A 20537-nucleotide genomic window follows, 5' to 3' on the forward strand; every position below is an offset into this window, starting at 1 on the left:
AGAACCAGAAGAAAGGAACTTACGGTAGATGTAGATCTGGTAGGTAATCTTCCTCTGTCCTTGATCATTTTCAAACACGCAGGTATAGTTTCCAGCATCATTCAATTCAACATTCTTCAAGATCAGTTTACTCGAGGACTCATCAATTTTCTCGACTACATGGCGATCTTCATCGATTTCTTCATCATCTATCAACCAACTAAAATCTCCCTCTGAATCAGCTGAACCACGCAACAGAACATAGATTTCTATGTCACTTTTTGTAATACATAAGTTTCAAAAAAGCTTTCCAAAAACAACTTATTTCAATGTTACATTTAAGAAAGTACTCTGTTATCCACCAGAGATGAGTGTATGAATGTCCATATGACAATAATTAGCTATGGCATAATACAAGTTATGGTTAGTTTATTCAGTTAAGCAGAATCATCCCTGTAATGATGACAGTATACAGATATTAGAATTTATATTTTAATATTTCATATTTATTGTAATACCTTACATTTATCAAATATGTAATATTGTAATATTTCACAGATTAACACCAAAAACAACACCTTCTTGGTTATTTTATGAGAGTAATATTATATCTGCAGTATAAAAAATGTTTGGACAGGTACAGATTGTTGTACATTATTCAAAGGCCTCCAAAATATTTGGACAAAAAAAATAACACAAAATATAAAACCAAGTGCTATTTATTTTAAAGAAACACAAGCAAGCTTTTCAAACAAACTACTTTATAAAAACATGTTTGTTAGGTTTCAAATGATAGATACTTCAAAAAGAAAGCAAAATGTAATACGGACACTTGAGGGGAACTCATAAAGTCATAAAAAGTCACACTGAACTCTGATTTGTTCCCAGCATCACTTATTTCTACTCAGTCTGATGTTTTGTAGCTAATGCAACAACCTTAAGACATGTTTAAGTGAATTAGTAATACAGATATAATTTGAGGTCATTATTTGTGTCAATTAATGAAATCTTAGTACTAACACACCAACCTTTGCACAAAAGCAGAGTCTCTTGTCCCACCTGAATATCTGGGTCACCACTGATGATGTCTAATTTAGAATCTAAAATGAAAGAAAACACATAACCTCAAATTATTAACAAATTAGCTCTATACTCTTAAAAAAAAAAAAAAAAAAAAAAAAAAAAAGTAAACAAAAAAATTCAGATTACCCCTAAGAACATTTTGGGAAAAATGTTAACGAACTCATTACTTATTAGCCACTCATTGGACATTTCAAAGTGTTTGTGATATGTAAACACTGAATGTAATACATACCTGCCAGATTCAGGTCTTTAAAATCTATAAAAGTAAATTTTCTGCAATGCAGAGGTTCCATATATTTTACGGTTTTGGTTTTGGTACCGTTGAATGTGCTTTGTTTATGTAAAAACTATACTTTCAAAAAAAAAAAAAAAATAATAAATATATATATATATATATATAAAATCATATTATTAAGAATATTCTAACTACAAGCAACAGCACAAATAAATACAATAGAGTAAAGATACAAATAAAATAAACTGACTTTCAGGTTTTTTTTTGGTAGGTCTAGCATTAGTTTTTAGGTACAGAAATTAAAGTAATCAAATGTAAAACAGCATTGCATTTTGGACCATAAATTAAAGATTATTCTTTAAGTAAAAAAAAAAAAAAGCTTTTAATCAAGAGCAGTGAGTGATTTCTTGGTTGTTGCTGTTCGATTAATATAAAGACTGTCACTTTAAGAGAATGCACTGACCCAGTGTTCATATTAGTATTGAACAAGAGTCAATTGGCGTTTCTCATTGTCAAGGATACTTCCTTGGTAGGACTGATCCTTCCAAGTCACTTCCTTCAGAGGCTAGGTGAGACTCCTCTTTAGCATACGGAGAACACGTAAATGGAACAGGCTAGCAAGTGCACGTAATTGCGTCATTACGTCAGTGAAAAGGTCCGTTTCAATAACGCTGTGTATGGTATAATTAAATTACTTTGGACAACTTAACTAGTTATTTATAAAATAAATGCCATTGACGCAACCAATTGTTAAATGACAGGTCCGGTTCAGTTAACCATTTGTATTTGTATAATTTACAATATCAATACGGTATTAATTTGTACTGGCATTTAAACGTCATACTTTACTTATATTTACTACAGTTATAACAAATGTTTGGTAATGTAAATAAAAACCGTTAACGCTCTGACTACGTTAATGTTCAACATTTTTTAATTTTTGAACTAACGTTAGATAGCAAAGCTGCGTGCATAGGATTGTGGGTGATTTGAGAGCGCGAAGAGCACGAAGGATACACATATGCATCCTTTCCTGTGTATGGCATATTCTTCGAACGAAGGACTCAGTCCTTGGTTGAAATTCCAAGGATCCTCGACATTGAAACAGTCCTTCGACAGATGTCGATGACCTATCATCCTCGAAATACTGGCTTCCGAGGATCCTTCCTTGACATTGAGAAACACGAATGATTTGTAGAGGTATTTTTCATAACTGTTTTTGTAATGTCTGGGAATCCAGAATGCGCATGCATCAACAGAAACTTATATTATTTGAACCCTGTTTGTTATACGTGTTATTTATAGTAAACCATATTACAGATGCTTTGTCAGATTTAAGTTGAACAGCGGTCCCAGCGCGTGCCGAATAGTGTGTGGTGAACTGTACGGTTCGTTTTTTTCAGTGAACCATAGTAAATATAAATGTAATTCTGACCGACCTGCTCCCTTACTGGCGAACATGGCTGGGATTTTGCAGCAATTTGCCGCGTCTGTGGCCAGGGCTTTTCTCCTTTTTATATGTTCCGTCTCAGCTCCTCTTTTGCGTTTACGCTTCATTTTTGCACGATTTTCTAAGATAAAGCCTGCCTCTGGATATAGCCAATTAGGCAGTGAGTGCTTCGCTGATGTTTGGTCATGTGGTGGTGTCATTTTCACCCTTCGATCAGCTGATTCGTAGATTAATTAGACTGTCAATTAATTCGCAGTTGCATACCAGCCTATTGCACGTCAGCCTGATCGACTACACAGCGTCAGCCTGCGGGCCAAAATGACCGTCAGGCCACCGGGAAATGTCCCGTCTCTCCCGATGGCCAGTCCGCCCCTGTTATATTATACAGTATTTTCCGGACTATAAGTCGCACTTTTTTTCTTGGTTTGGCTGGTCCTGCGACTTATAGTCAGGTGTGACTTATTTATCAAAATTAATTTGACATGAACCGAGAGAAATGAACTAAGAGACATGAACCAAGAGAAAACATTACCGTCTACAGCCATGAGAGGGCGCTCAATAATGCTCAGTGCTCCTGTAGTCTACCACTGAGCAGCATAGAGCGCCCTCTAGCGGCTGTAGACGGTAATGTTTTCTCTTGTTTCTCTAAATAAATGCGACTCATAGTCCAGTGCGACTAATATATGTTTTTTTCCTCGTCATGACGTATTTTTGGACTGATGCGACTTATACTCAGGTGCGACTTGTAGTCCGGAAAATACGATATATATATATATAAGGACCGGGACTCGATTAAAAAAAATGTATCTAATTAATTATTAGGCTTTGTGATGAATTAATCTGAATTAATCGTATTTTAATCGCATATAAATATTTGACCTGAGAACAGTGAGAAGTAATTTTTTTTTCACATGGATTTATAGTATACCATTGAATAATGACTGAATACATAAGCTTAAGTAACAAAATATCGTTTATTTTTGTTCAACCAAGTCTAGCAGACAATAGCATATTTAGAAACAATTTAGAAATAGTATATTTCAGAAATTCAGGTAGCTTATAGGTGCTGGGACCTTCTGTAAACTGTTTTTTAAGTAAAATACAATACTGTCAAGTACATTCAGAACATTAAAAAACCTCTCTCTGTTGCTTCAGAGGTCCAACACTCTTTAACCTTGGCCAAAACAATAAAGAGTTCAATATAAAGTGCCAGTTGCACCAACAAAATAATACATAGTTCAACATAAAGTGTAAAGTCCACGCTAGCTGCTATATGTTTTCCGTTGAGGTGATACTTGAGGATCGATGTGCTGCTGCGGTGATATGCGAACGCTAGTTGGTGCTCCAGTATAATCGGTCCACCGAAACTCATCCAGTGAGAAACTTCCGTGGTACAAAAAGAAGTTATTAAAGATGCGGGAAATTTTTTTTCTGTAATTAATTAATCTTAATTAACGCGTTATTTTTTGTGTAATTAATTAATCTCGATTAACGTGTTAAAGTCCCGGCCCTAACATATATATATATATATATATATATATATATATATATATATATATATATTAGTGCTGTCAAAATTAGCGCGTTAACGCATTCGATTAATTTGAAATATTTAACGCGTTAAAAAAAAATAACGCAATTAACGCGGTTGCAGTTTTTTTTATTTCCAGTTGTGGCCTATGTGTGTTCAACGTGCAAAGAAATATGGATAAGACCAAGGAAGGACTTTTAGACGGAAAGTTTCAGTATAAAACTCTGCCGGATTACTCTTCAGTCTGCCACAAGAAACATTACTCTTCATTTAGTCTGCCACAAGAAACAGCAACATTAAAATCATGAACTATTTTTTTAGAACTTAGAAAAAAGATGCTGCAGCCAATGAGCAGCCAGCGGGGGCTGCAGGACGACTCAACCTCCGCAGACAGTTTTTAATGTTTATCAGACAATAAATACTCAAGATTTTGCTTTAGTATAACTCACAACGAGTTTCACACACCTTCTCCGGCCACGTTGAGTTGTTGACACTTAGCAGTGGGAAAAGCGACACATGCGCTATTCACTTGTATAACTTAAGGGTGAATGGGTAATGTAGTTTCTGCTCTGGGTGGGATGAATTAGGAAGCTTGCATTGTGAAGGGCGCTCTGAAAATCGGCAGTGCAGGTAAAAGATTAAAACCTCTATTAAAACAGATCAGTCCAAATGAGCGTACTGGTACGGCACGTTCTGGGCGCACGGAGAGGTGGCGGTACGCTCAAGAGCTATATTTGGAAGTGGCGGTACTGAGTACAGGTGCATACCGGCCCACTTAAAGCACTGGCAATGACTATACTTTGGAATTTTTTGCAGTCCACTTAGAATTCAACATGGAAATCATTTTTGTTTTTTATTGGCATTGATTGTTTTGAAATTCAAATGGTACTTACATGCCTGTGTTTTTATTTCTGTAATAAATATGGCTTTCAAGCCAACAGTTAATTTGGAGGATATTGATGGTTTATTGCAGGTATGTTGTTTACATGAGAAAATCTGTGTTACAAGTTAAACAAAAATTCCAATAAACAATAATATTTTGAATTTAAATAGTTTCTTTGTCTTGAGTTTACATTATTTACATTTTACATTTACATATCCAAAAAGTTTCAGTCTTTTAATTGCGATTAATTTTTAAAAATTGTGCGATTAATTAGTTAATTTTTTTTAATCGATTGACAGCACTAATATATATATATATATATATATATATATATATATATATATGTGTGTGTGTGTGTGTGTGTGTGTGTGTGTGTGTGTTGGCTATATTTATACACAAATTTCAGAAAACGTGCATATTTTTCTGCTTAAAATGGAAATTAAATTACAGTCAAATATTGGGAAAGTAAAACCCTGCTTACCTATTAGACTTGAGCATATAAGAAGGAGTCCACACAGCCTGAGCATCATCATGCTTGCAGTCATCTCTTCGAGATCCCCTCTCTTGGAGTCTAACAGGCAGCGTGTTTTCTATGTTACGACAGAGACAGAGAGTGTTAGAATAAGCACACTCCCTTCCACATGTTTCCTCTTATTGTTTGAGTGCGAGTTCTCATCTTCTCTCTTATTTCTGCCCTACATTGTAAAAGTAATTAGTTACTCAGTAAAGTAACTGTGACATGTTTTTTATGTTCTATAATGCTATTAAGTCCTATAACATCTTTAATATATAAGATGTTTATATTAACTGATCGAAGAATAAAAACACTATTTTGAAGTATTTTAGAAAATGTTGTATTTATTTGAACTCAATAGATTGCAGCCTGCCATATGATATAGAAATAAAACATATACAAAATAAATATTGAAAATAAAATTCAAGTGCAAAATTAAGACAAACAAATTTAAACTTGGGTAAAAAGAAACAAAGGGAAACCTGGCCATTAGTGCAAATCTCTGTAAATTTATATTAGGCCTAAAGTTACTAGTCTTTATAAATACACCGCATATTCAAGTTTATAACAATTTACAACAATTTTACAACAATATAATACATTCTCGCATGAAATACTTTTAAAACTAGATTTATTCGCGCAAGTTGCGTCTGGTGTGAACACAGCATTAAATATTCAGTACAGTAACATGTTAGCATGTGTTGATGAGGTGGTTCATAAGATTTGAGTTGCTTGAGGCAGACTCAATACAATAAAGTATTTTTTCCTGGACCTACCATGCATGTTACAGAAACGTTCTTGCCTTGCCTTTAATTCCTGGTACTTCCAGTTCGAGAAAGCCATTATCACTGATGCCGTCTTGTGCTTAGTGGTTATCAGAGCGTGCAGTGAGGGGCGTGAGCAGGGCACCGCCCACCCAGCCAATCATTATCTTTTTTTTGCAACGGTGTCAGGCAGCTGATGTGCAGTCACTAGCCAAAGCATGACACCTCGCGCTTTATTCAACCAAATTGTAGTAACGCGACACTTTACATTATCAGTAAAGATAATGGCGTTGCAATAATGGGAAAAGTAATTAATTAGATTACTCCATTACTGAAAATTTAACTCCGTTAGTAACGCCGTTATACTTAAACGCCGTTACTCCCAACACTGCAGATGATACATAGAGTTAAATCGGTATCGAATGGTGGGGGACCTCTGTCGGCCCAGGTTACTGAGTTTAGTTTGTCCTTTACTGAAAGTTGAACAGTTCCACAGCCAATATTATTCCTTAAATGTCCACTATTTCCTGATCATATGCTTACCTCAGATAACTTGTTGTTTTGAAGTGAAGGTATACTCCGATTTTGTGTCTGTTATGCCTTTTCTTACCATGGCCGTGAACACTTCTGAAGGACTTGGAAAACTTTGGTGGCGACGATATAGAATGGGATCATTCTAATATTTAACAATTTAAAGGACAGGAACCTGGTCTTCTGCAGGATCTGACCCCAAAACTCCCGATGCTTTATTCAGACGATGTAGCTTGAGGATGCGGAGACACACTCCAGTATGGCACGTACACCGTGCCAAAATTGAACGATTGAACGACCGATCGAACGTCAAAACGAACGTCTACGTAATAATAATAATAATAATAATAATGTGTCTGAATATAAAAAAAAAAATAAAAAAAAATTTCAATATACACAAGATGGCACCCATACAGAGAGGAGAGGGACAGCGAGAGAGAGAGAGAGCGAGAGAGAGAGAGAGAGAGAGAGAGAGAGAGAAGGAGTGACAGGGCAATACAGAAAAGGAAAAGACAGCAAAGTAGGAAAGGAAGAAAACTAAACTAGTGGAGTGAAGAGAGAATGGCAGGGGCTATTGAAGAATATGAGCAGGAGGTGACTGAAGGACACAAACCAAAATTAAAGCAGGCCAAAGCAGACAAAAGGAAACCAAAAACAACCAAAGTGCCCAAGCCTGCTGGTGTCTGCCCCCCAAAAGCTGCCGTTCCTCCCCTGCAAACAGTTCAGGGAAGTGACCCCTATACTGGTTGCAAGGGGTCTATGTGGATGCAAGTGACCCAACGGCCAATGAGGAATGGGTGGCTTGCTGCCACTGCCAAAGGTGGTATCATGAGTCCTGCGGAGAGCTCAACGGACTTATGAATGACTTCATCTGTCTTGGATGTGTTCACTGAAGTTGTTTAAAGGATGTAGGATTAATGAAAGTTCCATTCATTGAATGTATAGTGAAGTTTACAATGTTACAATTTTTGCATTAGTTCCAGAAATGCATTTAAAAAATAATCATTCCAAGTATTGATTAATTGAAGGTCTCTGTTGTTGTATTTTGCACTTCATAATGTATATCGGGTGCCTTTTGTAAAGCTGCTCATGCTGAAAATAACAGCAACATTGTCACATTTAGCTTCAAATGTTTAAAAAACTGGTATGAGTTTTTGACGGTCACTTTTTAGCACATTTACAACAATATTTGTCAACTTAGAGATATTTTAAATAGTTAAATATAAATATTAAATGTTACAAATAAATGTTAAATCTAAATGCTAAAGCTAAATCTAAATGTAAATATAAAATCTAAATGTTAAATATAAATGTTAAATCTAAATGTTAAATATAAATCTAAATTTAAATGTTGAATCTAAATGTTTCGGTTGAAACTAAATATTTAGCTAATATGCCAATTCAAAATTCCGGAAGTGCCAAAATAAAAGCTCGATGAGGTCAGTGTGCGTTTATAGCATCGTGTTAAATAAGGAACGAATAAAAACCATCTCATCCGAGGAAATTGACTCTTGGACATGGATTATCGTGATAATGACTACCTAAAATAATAAACACGTTTGGAGAAACTGTATTTGAAGAGTACGCTAGTGTATGTAGTGTATTTGAAGAGTACGCTAGTGTATGTAGGGAACAATGTGAGTGATGTGTACGTTTAGTAGGAAAACATTATCTGATCCACACTCCGGAACAGAAGAGGGCGGTATTGCACCAATAAGCATCATATACCTGGGTGCCGTGCACCATTTCGCTCAGATTTCATTCTTTCAGGAAAAGTGAATCATCTGTGCCCTAATCATCTCGCGTTCTCCAGCGATTTTCTTCGAGCAGTGTTTAACGCCTTTACACAGATGCGATGAGTTTCCGAAAATGCAAGGAGCCATGTACCAGGTACATCACAGCGGGTGACACTCATGACAGGTGCATAGTATGTCTTGATTTGCATCATGCACAGGCGGCGCTTAGCGGCCTTTCTTCCTGTCCCCATTGTGATGGCCTGCGTCTCAGAGTACTGCGCTCTAGGGTGGAACTATTTTCCGATGTCGCCCTCGAGTCTAACCCCCATCATGTCGCCTCTGCGACTGCCAAAGCACCGCACGAGGCGATAGCTTGGGGTGACACGTGCGACATGGATTTCGTGGACAGCGCAGCGCTGGAATATTCTCCACGTCGCTCGCTCTCCCCTACCCTGCTGCAGAATAAAAGTTTTATTGAGCCTGTCGTCTTCTCTAATGAGGATTTACAGCCCACAACGGAGGCATGCGTCGCCATCTCCTTCGGTTGTGGACGCTATGATGACGACGTTCTATCCACCGCGGCCTCGGGGTCTGAGGACTTCGCGGCCGACACTAGCCCTCTCCCTCCTATCGGACAGGAGAGGCGTGTTTCCCCCTCCTACAGTGAGCTGTTGGACGTGGTTTCTCGTGCGGTGGGTAAATTGGGGCTGGACTGGGAGGTTGAGAAGGCCGAGGCCCAACCTTCTTCTAAGCTGGACGACCGTTTTTTAACTAGTTGGACACCTACACAGCCCCGGAGGCCTTCACCTTTTTTCCCGGACCTCCACCAGGAGGTTTCGAGGTCCTGGAAACAGCCGTTTTCGGCGCGGATTACTAACGCTGCGGCTGCGGATTTCGCCACCGTTTCTGATATGGCGAACAATGGCTACACAACGACGCCCCCGGTGGAAGGTCCTTCAAGCCTACCAAGCGGAGCTATTGAAGGAACTTGACGAAGGGGAGGGCATCACGCCAGAGGCAGTAAAAGAACTGCGTAGCGCAACGGATTTGGCGCTACGTGCTACCAAGCATACCGCTCGTGCAGTGGGCCGTTCCATTGCCGGTTTGATTTCGGTTGAGCGCTACCTCTGGCTGGATGCCCCTGTTTTCAAGGATGGTTTGTTCGGAAAGGCTGTTCAAGATTCAAGATGTTGACGTTAAAGTCTATTCTGTCTCAGATCCAACCAAACGATTGGTTTATTACGATCGGTCTGAAGGATGCGTATTTTCATATTCATATCGTCAAGAGACGAGGGGAAGTTCCTCAGATTCGCTTTAGAAGGCAAATCGTATCAGTACCGCATTCTTCCCTTTGGCTTGGCTTTAGCGCCCCGTACTTTCTCAAAATGCATGGACGCAGCTCTGGCCCCGTTGGGGCTCCAGGGTGTTCGTGTTTTGTATTACTTGGACGATTGGCTGGTGCTAGCGCAATCGCAGACTCAAGCACACTCTCATTGGGATCTTGCGCTGAATCATTTAAACAGCCTGGGCTTACGCACGAATTTCCAGAAAAGTGTTTTAATCCCCTCTCAACGGATAACCTTTCTGGGAATAGATTTGGATTCTCGCGCGATGACAGCGAAGCTTTCTCTCCCGCACGCTCAGTCGATTGCGTCATGCGGTGCGGTGCTTCAAAGCGTGTCACACGGTGACAGTGAGATTGTGCCTCAGGCTTTTAGGTCTAATGGCAGCGGCATCCCCCGTGATTCGTCTGGGATTACTTCACATGCGCTCTTTTCAGTGGTGGACGAAAAGGTGGAATATTTCACCCCGTTGTCTTCCGCATCGAACGATTTCGGTGACACGGCGGTGTGTGATGTCGCTAAAACTATGGATGTCGAACGAATTTCTCCTGACAGGGGTTCGGCTGGGAATTTGTGCTTTCCGAGAGACTGTCAAGATGTTTGTCAAGGGCGCCCCGCCCACGGAGTGTGGACAGTGGCTCAACGCAGCTGGCACATAAACAGTTTGGAATTACTGGCAGTTTTTCTGGCTCTCCAGAATTTCGCGAATCTGCTGATCGTCCGTCATGTGCTGCTCAGATCAGACAACACAGTGGTTGTGTCATACCTGAATCATCAGGGAGGATTATGCTCTCGCCCCCTGTGCAGGCTGGCGGGACATGTTCTTCTTTGGTCTCAGGACAAATTTCTGTCGACCCGGGCTGTTCATGTTCCCGGACGATTGAATTTCGGAGCGGATTTGCTATCCAGACAGGCTCTGGAACAAGGGGAATGGAGATTACACCCCCAGACGGTGAATCTTTTATGGCGGATTTTCGGCAAAGCGAAAGTGGATTTATTCGCGTCGAACATGACTACTCATTGCCCGCTATGGATCTCCCTATGCCCCCCATCGCCCCTGGGCGTGGATGCGTTAGCTCACAGCTGGCCCTGGACCAGTTTGTATGCTTTCCCCCCGATTCGTCTGATCCAAGCGGTATTATCCAGAATACGGCTGGACAGAGTGGAACAGCTGCTGTTGGTGGCTCCGCGATGGCACACGCAGCCGTGGTTTGCAGACCAGATCTGTGGAAACTGTGGGCGTGGCCTCTGAGCGGAGTGCGTTAGTATGTCCCGGTCTTTCCATTGAAACTACTGAGACTTTACTGAATTCTAGAGCAGCTTCTACGAGACGCTTATATGCTTTCAAGTAAAGACGGTTTACAGCCTGGTGTGGAAATCGTAATGTGGATCCAGTTTACTGCCCAGTGGCTTTAGTACTGGAGTTCCTTCTGGACCGTTTTTCTGATGGAGTGACACCAGCCACTCTAAAAGTTTACGTGGCAGCCATTTCAGCTTACCACGAATACATAGATGGTGCCTCAGTGGGCCGTCATCCACTGGTTTCTCGTTTCATACAGGGTGCGCGACGGCTGAGGCCTTTCCGCCCTGTGCAAGTTCCTTCATGGGATTTATCCATTGTGTTGGAAGGTTTATCAGGGCATCCGTTTGAGCCCTTGGAAACTGTCCCGGTTAAAATCCTGACCTTGAAGACACTCCTCTTATGGCTTTATCCTCCCTCAAGAGAGTTGGGGATTTACAGGCTCTTTCTGTTTCACCCTCGTGCATGGAATTTGCACCGGGCTCTTTAAAGGTGCTGTTGCGGCCGAGGCCTAATTATGTTCCTAAGGTCGCATCTAACCCCTTTCGCTTTCAGCAAGTGGTCCTGGAAGCTTTACCCCCTGCTGAGACGGGGTCAGGAGATCTAAGTCTTTGCCCTGGTAGAGCTTTAAAGGCTTATGTGGATCGTACAGCCCCATGGCGTGAGTCTGACCAGCTGTTTGTCTGTTTTGGACATAAGAGTAAAGGCCATGCGGTTACAAAACAGCGCATGTCCCATTGGCTGGTGGAGGCAATATCTTTAGCCTATGAGGCGCATTGACTCGCTTCGCACTTAGGAGTTAAAGTGAATCCGGGGTCACGAAAGCTGATATTTGTTTTGCCCTTGGTGTAAGGGGAACTTGCCAGTAACCTTTTAGGAGGTCGATTTTAGTGACAAAGGTGGCCGAGCCAACCCGGTCCACACAGTCATCCATCCGCGGTAATGGATAGCAGTCTGGTAGAGTGATGGCATTAACACGTTTGTAGTCTGTACAAAACCTGTAAGTGCCATCAGGTTTTCCAACTAAAAGGCACAGGGAGCTCCAAGGGCTAGAGCTAGGTTCAGCAATATTATTCCTTGTCATATACTCAACCTCTCGTTGCAGAATAGAACGGTTTTCTGGATTTACCCTATATGGGTGTTGTTTAATCGGGCCTTTATCACCCACATCTATGTCATGTTCCAAAACTGTTGTTACAGTCGGAACATCTCCGAATAACTCAGGAAAATCATCCATCACAGATAATACTTCAGCGATTTGAGAGGGAGTTAAATGTGGTAATCGATTTGCAATGACCGACAGCATAGCAGGGTTTTTAAGTCGACCTTCAATCACACATCTCGATGGAGGGGTCTCCACATCATCTACAAGTGAAGGCAACACAGAGGACTCAAGACCGTGTACGATAAGGTTACACAAGTCAGTCTTAACATCTTTGCGCGTATAGTATGGTTTAAGCATATTTACATGACAGATGCGAGAATGTCTTTGTTTGTCGGGGGTTGAAATTACGTAATTCAAATCAGATATTTTCTTTTCAATGGTATATGGTCCACTGAATCGTGCCTGGAAGGCAGAACCGGACACGGGTAAGAGAACCAACACTTGGTCTCCAGGTTTAAATGAACGGGCTCTTGCCTTTCGATCATACCAAGTTTTCATGCCAGTTTGGGTCTTTTCTAAGTTCTCTCTAGCTAGTTCACGAGCTCGGTGTAGGCAGGTGCGAACGTCGCTTATAAACTGTAGTGCACTACGAGAAGTAGGCTTGCTCATCCACTTATCTTTAAGGACGCTCAAAGGTGTGCAAATGTCGTGCAAACACTAGCTCCGCAGGGCTGAAACCAATTGACTCTTGTACTACTTCTCTAGAGGCCATCAGCATCCAAGGAATCGCCTCCTCCCAGTTTGTACCCGTCTCCAAGCAATATGCACGCAGCATCGATTTTGTCTGATGGTAACGTTCGAGAGCGCCTTGACTCTCCGGATGGTACGCGCTAGAAATTCGGTGCTTAATCTGGAGCGATTTCATGACCTGGGAGAAGACACGCGAAGTAAAATTTGTTCCTTGGTCAGTTTGAATGACTTTCGGTAGTCCCACAAAAGCAAAGAACTTTAATAGAGCCCTGGTCACGATTTTAGCAGTGATTTTTCTCAGAGGCACCGCCTCCGGGAAACGAGTAGCAGTACACATAATTGTTAATAGATACTGATATCCACTTTTCGACCGTGGAAGAGGACCAACACAGTCAATGATTACCCTCTCAAAAGGCTCACTCACGGCAGGTATGGGGTATAACGGTGCAGGTGGAATTATCTGGTTTGGTTTACCACTAACCTGGCAGACATGGCACGTTTTACAATACTGCCGCACGTCACGCTTCAGCCCAGGCCAAAGAAAATGACGAAGAATGCGGTTGAATGTTTTAGTCACACCTAAATGACCAGAAACACCATCATGTGCGACACTCTATTTTCAGCCGGCATAACGATTTGCTCTATGTCATTCCACTCATTACTTTTCTGAGGTCTCCACGTCCGCATAAGCAAACCGTCTCTGATGAAATAAGCAGGGCTCTCGCTGACATGGTCTGAAACAGATTGAACTGCCTTAAAACATGAAACAAGAGAGGGGTCTTTTGTTGAGCATTAATACGTTTCTCTAAGGACAGCAAAATATCTGGTTCTTTGGTTTTTCTTTCTTTCTCACCGTTCGCCACAGGTACAGGACTACCGTGGCATGGAGTGGAAGGGAGTTCGAATAACCTCTCACACTCTGCGGGGTGAGCGAATACTGTCACTTAGGTCTACATCCTTAGGAGGTAAGGAATCCCTCAACCTTCGAGTCTGCGACCTAGTGACGACACTAGTGGGAAAAACGTCAGGGAATTTTAGGGAGCACTCATCAGGGCACCCTTGACTGAGCGGCACTGACACAACCTCTGGTGGGACATCACCCCGACTCCACACCTTCCCACCGGCTAGGTCATTGCCAAGGAGGAACGTGACACCGGGGATTGGCAAGAAGTCTTGCACACCAACAACCACATCACCAGACACCAAATCTGACTCGAGATGCACATAATGTAAGGGAACATCAAGAAAACCCATCTCAATTCCTCGAACAAGAACACTACTACCAGTTGCAGTCTTTTTGGACAATGGCAACAAACTGCGAAGGAGGAAGGACTGTGCAGCACCCGTATCTCGCAAGATGCGCACAGCAACAGCTTCCTTACCCGGCACTGATATGGTCCCATTCGTCAGAAAGGGATCGTACATGGACTGGGCTTTCTCTGTTTTAACCCTGTACGAAGGATAGGTGATACTTTCTTCGCAGAACTAACGAGTCCCATTGGTTTCGTGGACTTTTTTTTTTTTATATTAAGCATTCTGCGACGATATGCCCGGGCTTTTTACAATAAAAACAGTGTCGGTTAACTTGATTTATTGCACTCCGTTTCCTGTCTGCATCAGAGGTCATAGAGGGATTAATTCTTAAGCGAAAATGGTCTCTGCTAATGTTATGCGTTAGAACGTATTCGTCAGCAAGGATAGCAGCTTCAGAAATTGACTCGGCCTTCTGCTCAGCTAGATAGGTGGCCACTGTGGTTGGCAGACAGTTCTTAAATTCTCGATCAAAGAGAGCTGTTTTATCTCGACCAAATTCAACAAAAGTTTGACGCTCCATTTTTTTTAAGTTCCTAAACTTCTGTCTGTATGCTTCAGGGATCAGCTGATAGCACCTCAGAACTGACGCTTTCACTACATCATAGTCACCACTCTGCTCTACTGTTAGTGAGGAGTAAACCTCCTGCGCTTTTCCTACTAACACGCATTGCAGGAGGAATGCCCACGCCGTTTTCGGCCAGTTTAAATTGGTAGCGACACGCTCAAAGTGTGGAAAATATTTTTCCACATCTCTTTCCACAAAAGGTGGCACAAGACGGATGTGGCGCGTGACATCAAATGAATGAGGATCAGAAGGAGTGACACCTTCCCTCTGGGCCTCGATTTCTAACTTTCTCAATGCCAATCGATGTTCAAGTTTATGCTCATGGACCTGTGCTTGCATTCGCTCACGATCATACTCAATTTCCTTCTCTTTGATGCTTAACTCCATCAACCGAACCTGCAGCTGTAATGCCTCCGTAGACACGGGAGATTGTTTTTCTACAGGCAGAATGCCCTTATTAATCAAAGCAGCTTGTAAGACGGCCCTGATTGTATCTTTGGTGCGTTTCTCAGCAGACGTTATCTCAACCTCATAAGTTGCAGCTAAGTTTAGCAACTGCTCTTTCGAAAGTCTTAAAAATAACTCAGTAGAGGGTTCCTTAACAAATGCCTCCTCTGTTGCCATTTTAAGCGCAAAAAGAAAAAAAACTCAATGCAACAAGATCACAAAGAAAATTATAAATATTTTTTTTTTCTTTTTTTTCACACACACACAAATACATATATGAGCACTCACCTAAGCAGTTTAACTGTGATCAGGCTACAAAGTAGCAAATATCTAAAGTGGTCAAACGAAAAGCACAGTGTAGGCTACAAAGACCACAAATTTTTGTCCACCCATAAAATTTAACTAATACACTAGTACCTCCAAAGTACCAGCGGTCACTAAATAGGCAATATGCCACAATATACTACAAGCTATACAACTAAACTAAAAGGTATTCTGATGAGCAAAAATGTTGTCCAACTTCTCTATCCAACTATACACACAAAAACAAAAACAAAAAATCCTAAATACCTACGCAATCTTCAGTGGCTTACTCCGCTCGAGGCCTCTCACGTGCCCCCTCCTGAGATATCCACCAAAATAAAAAAAATAAACAGTCGACTAAACAAAAGGACAGACAACCATAGTTGCCTATCAGAATACTCAAAAGTTCCGCAATTCACTCTAAACACTAAAGTCCGACTTAATCAAATTATTAATCCCGGACGAGCCTCCACTAATGTTACGGGCGCACGGACACCACCCTTAACATCAAGGAGAGACGCACACAGATCAGCTTGTGTCAAAGGTAGGGGTATGCTTGTTTAATAGAAAAATGGAAGATATGGTAACACAAAAAAAACAACTACAAAAGCGGAACGTTTTCTACAACTGGGTGGACAGCAATCCCTATAAAGTTAAACAGCACGGCAGTGTTACTAACTCCCCAACCCTAGATGGGTGGTTATGTAACAAATGGGGGCTCGTCCGAGATAAATTGTGTTAATGGTCTTAATAACTTGGAGATGTGTCTCTTGTTATAGAATCCGGTATGAGGTACAGTTCAACTCCTTGTTTTGGTGAGTGCTCATTTCTCTAAGTCTTTGCTTGGAAGTCTTTGAATTTTGTGGGAGGGACAGAAGCATTAAGATATGGATTTTGATTTGGTAAAATTCTCTCTTAACCCTACCATAGAGGTTTATAATCGTTGTAGGAAGAAAGATTTAATTCTTATAGCTGATTTTTTTCACGTTGCTGTACCGAAAGAGTCCACTAAACAGGCTATTAAAGAAAATCTTTTTGGCCAGTTGGTTTCTGCTGGTATTTTGCCTGATGAATCCGAGACACCTGAAGAGGAGTCCGAAGTTACGGAGCCTTCTGAGGTTTTGCTCAAACCAGATGTTTCTGGCGTTGAAACACATGATGGAAGTAAATTGGCTGTTAAATTGAAAGAGTTAGAGCTATTGATCAAGAAACAAGAGTGTGAGGCAGGGTTAATTAAACTGCGTGTTGTGCAAACAGAAACCGATCGTGTAGTTACATTACGTCAATTAGAGTTACAGAGAGATCAAACGGCAAGTAAATCAATTCCAGTTCCTCGTGCTGAACCTCTTTCAGATGCGACCACATCGGTAAGTCAGTCGAGTTCGGTTGAGCACCCTGACTTTGACACGAGTAGATATGTAAAGCTTGTTCCTCCTTTTAGGGAGGCGGAAGTCGACTCGTATTTCATTGCCTTTGAACGTATAGCAGTGAAATTAAGATGGCCTAAGGATATGTGGGCATTATTGTTGCAGTGCAACTTGTCAGGGAAAGCCCAAGAAGTATGTGCGGCATTGCCTGTAGATCAGTCACTTGAATATGAGATCGTTAAAGTGGCAGTGTTAAAGGCATATGAATTAGTCCCGGAGGCATATTGTCAAAAATTTAGGTCTCATTCAAAGTCTTTCAAGCAAACCGGTGTAGAATTTGCACGAGAGAAGCGAGTACTTTTTGAAAAGTGGTGTTTAGCGAGTCGAGTTGTAGATGTTGAGCAACTCCAGGAGTTATTGCTATTAGAGGAGTTCAAGAATTGTATGCCGGAGGCTGTTGTAATATATTTAAATTAAACAATACAGATTCAGTTCTCTATTCAACTTAAGAACACTTACAACACGTCCTGAGCTCACTTACTCCAGAACAAATCAACAACTGTATAAGCATACAAATCAACAATGTGATCTGAGCTGACAGGAGGAGGAATCAATCCTGGCCACCAAAGTCTCTCTCTCTGCTCTCAACAGATCCACTCCGGTTTATATCCTGGCTCCTCCCCTTCACCCTCCAATCACGTCAGTCAGCCATAGATTGAGTACAGCTGGTTTGAGAACCTGTGGTAATAAGGAAAGAGAACAGAGCAAGGAGAGCAAAGCACAACCCAAATACACGTTCACCCCTATGAAATCCCGTTTACATCCACTGACGTAACAGCAGTGCATCGGCTCTGTTCTCCAGCTCTCCGTGTACGCACTCAGGTGTGGTTTCAGCAGCTCTTTATAAGGCTCCGCACAGGTGTGGATCATCTGTAATTAAGAGAAGGGACACTGCGTTCAAACACATGATTATGTAACCCCCACAAACTCTCTCTACCCAGGGTTTACAGGTTCTCTATTGGACTAAATACTTTAAGTGGGACAATATCCAAGAAAACACTCCAATACCCAAAACTCCTTGACTAATAGTTTTATTATTTTACAATCATAATATTAAAACCCAGGGGCAGCAGGTTAATGCAGTCATAACTGGTTAAATTTAATTAAGAAGCAATGAATGATTTCAAAGATGTTAACTTCCAGCATAATAAAGTAACAACCAACAGGATATACTCGGCACAAGATTTCAGTAGTTAGTCAATACATGCATTAAATATATTCACGTGATCACCTCTCACACATAAGTTCATTACAATGCAAAACCTAATAGTCATAAATACCACACCAATAAATGTATATCAAATATTAATCACCACAAACCGTCAATCATACTCGTACTAAATATCTAGCCGTCGTCAACTGTATAGGAGGCGTATGGGAAAGGATAACCTGCCCACCCCCTTACACACGCACTCACTCTACACACAAATAGCGCCGGGGGACCATTAGGTTCATACATACATCAGGGCCTCCCCGGCAAACACAGCAGGAACAGACATTAACATCCAACACAATAATAAAAACAACATGTACTGCTGGCTTTCTTACCCGCTACCGGACGTGGGTTCCGCGTTCAGTGAACTCAACGGCGGCCGCCAAACATAAACGGGGAAAACCCCAGCAAAATATCCCTCCCGATCGATTCGCACGGGTCGCACAACAATCCTAAACCCACGTCCCGGCACAGCAGCTTTGGCAAGGAACTCAGCAGCAACAACCCAAACAACCCTCCCGCAACAAACACATCATACATTTATAATGCTTCCCTCTAATTACTAATGCCACACAGGTGTTCCTTTTCCCCAGCGCATCATGAGGAACACAGAGGACGCTCTCAGTATTGCCACTCCCCTTCTTTAGGCATGAGCAGCTTACATCCGCCCCCCCCCCTACTGTAAATGTGTCCGCACATTCCTACTCGAATAGTTCACATTCTATAACGTTGAGGCAACAGGCCCCTCGTGGCCCGAGTTGACCGTCTGGATTCGGGACAGTTGACCGGTAAAGTGTTCAAACAAGAGGGGCTTTCCTCCTGTGGGGTCTGTAATGTTGCTTCCTCAAGGTCCACATTACCAACACCCTCTCCATCCTTCTTTGTGGGTCCCGGCCGCCCTGTAAGACAACCCCCCACCCAAGGATACACGCACCAATTACTGTTCATGGGATTAACACCAGAATTAGAATGTGAAACCTTTTTCTCTCTCCTCTAAGGACAAGGACATTTCAAACTTACATGGGCTTAACATATTGCGGTGCAACACTCTCTCGCCACCATCACCCCTCTCCCTCTTAACCACGTAAACGGGAATATCAAGATTAGGTTGTGATGTAACTATATATACACATCCCGTTCCCATTTATCATCCAATTTACCCTGGCCCCTGTCCCTCTTATTTAATACCATGACTCTCTGGCCCGCCAACAATGGTTCCCCCTTAACCCTACGGTCAAACCCCCTCTTTTGATACGCTTGAGCCTTCTGACCTTGCATTTTGGCTTGATTATAGGCAGTCACTAGCTTTTCATGGTGATAGTGCACCCAGCTGCCAACGGTGCCTGAGAATTCACTTCCCCGGCCCAGCATCATGTCAACGGGCAATTTCGCATGTCGGCCAAACATTAAAAAATAAGGTGTATATCCGATAGAGGGATGGGGTGAATTATTGTACGCCTGTACCAACTCCGCCGAATGCTGATCCCAATCCTCCTTCTGGTAATCCCTCAGTGTCCCCAACATACTCAACAATGTCCGATTAAAACGCTCACATTGTCCATTTCCTGCTTGATGATAGGGAGTGGTATGCGACTTATGGATGTTGTACAAAGCACATAATTCTTTGACTTTTGACTCAAAATTGGGGCCTTGATCAGAATGCAGTTGATCAAACCCCCCAAAGGGCTGTATAAAATGTCCCCACAACACCCTGGCGGTTGTCACTGCTGTTTGGTCCAGAGTTGGCACTGCGACTGCATAGCGAGTAAAGTGATCCATCATTACTAAAATATTGCACATTTCACTGCGTGAAGGCTCCAATGACAGAAAGTCCACCGAAACAATCTGGAGAGGGTATTCTGATTGTATAACGACAAGGGGAGCATTTACTGTATTGACTGGAGTCTTATGGAGATTGCAGCGGACACATTGGCGGCACCACCGTTCCACTCCTCGCGCCAGACCTGGCCAGAAGAAACGTCGACGGGCCAAGCCCAGAGTCTTTTCCACACCCAGGTGTCCTGCACGGTCATGCACCCATCCCAGAACTTGATTCTGCAGACA

General features: G+C 41.8%; 2 protein-coding genes across 11 annotated transcripts in view; one reads left to right on the plus strand and one right to left on the minus strand.

Annotated features, from left to right (window-relative positions):
- Positions 1-20537, plus strand: part of LOC127974642 (B-cell receptor CD22-like) — a 42492-nt gene that overhangs the window by 9667 nt on the left and 12288 nt on the right. The window lies entirely within an intron of this gene.
- The window catches only part of LOC127974648 (neural cell adhesion molecule 1), a 31651-nt gene that overhangs the window by 4185 nt on the left and 6929 nt on the right, over positions 1-20537 (minus strand). For 2 of the 6 annotated variants that reach the window (XM_052578080.1, XM_052578079.1), the window contains exons 2-5: positions 17742-18130; positions 5643-5751; positions 1008-1079; positions 24-221 (exon numbers count right to left, since the gene is read on the minus strand). In XM_052578080.1, coding sequence (XP_052434040.1) covers positions 24-221; positions 1008-1079; positions 5643-5751; positions 17742-17771 — 409 coding nt within the window. In that variant the 5' untranslated portion in view covers positions 17772-18130. Of the gene's footprint in view, positions 1-23; positions 222-1007; positions 1080-5642; positions 5752-6451; positions 7314-17741; positions 18131-20537 lie in introns of those variants that run through there. The other 4 variants (XM_052578077.1, XM_052578083.1, XM_052578081.1 and 1 more) reach the window with 4 other exon arrangements.

Source organism: Carassius gibelio, chromosome B16, assembly GCF_023724105.1.
Source record: "Carassius gibelio isolate Cgi1373 ecotype wild population from Czech Republic chromosome B16, carGib1.2-hapl.c, whole genome shotgun sequence".
Classification (NCBI taxonomy): Eukaryota; Metazoa; Chordata; class Actinopteri; order Cypriniformes; family Cyprinidae; genus Carassius; species Carassius gibelio.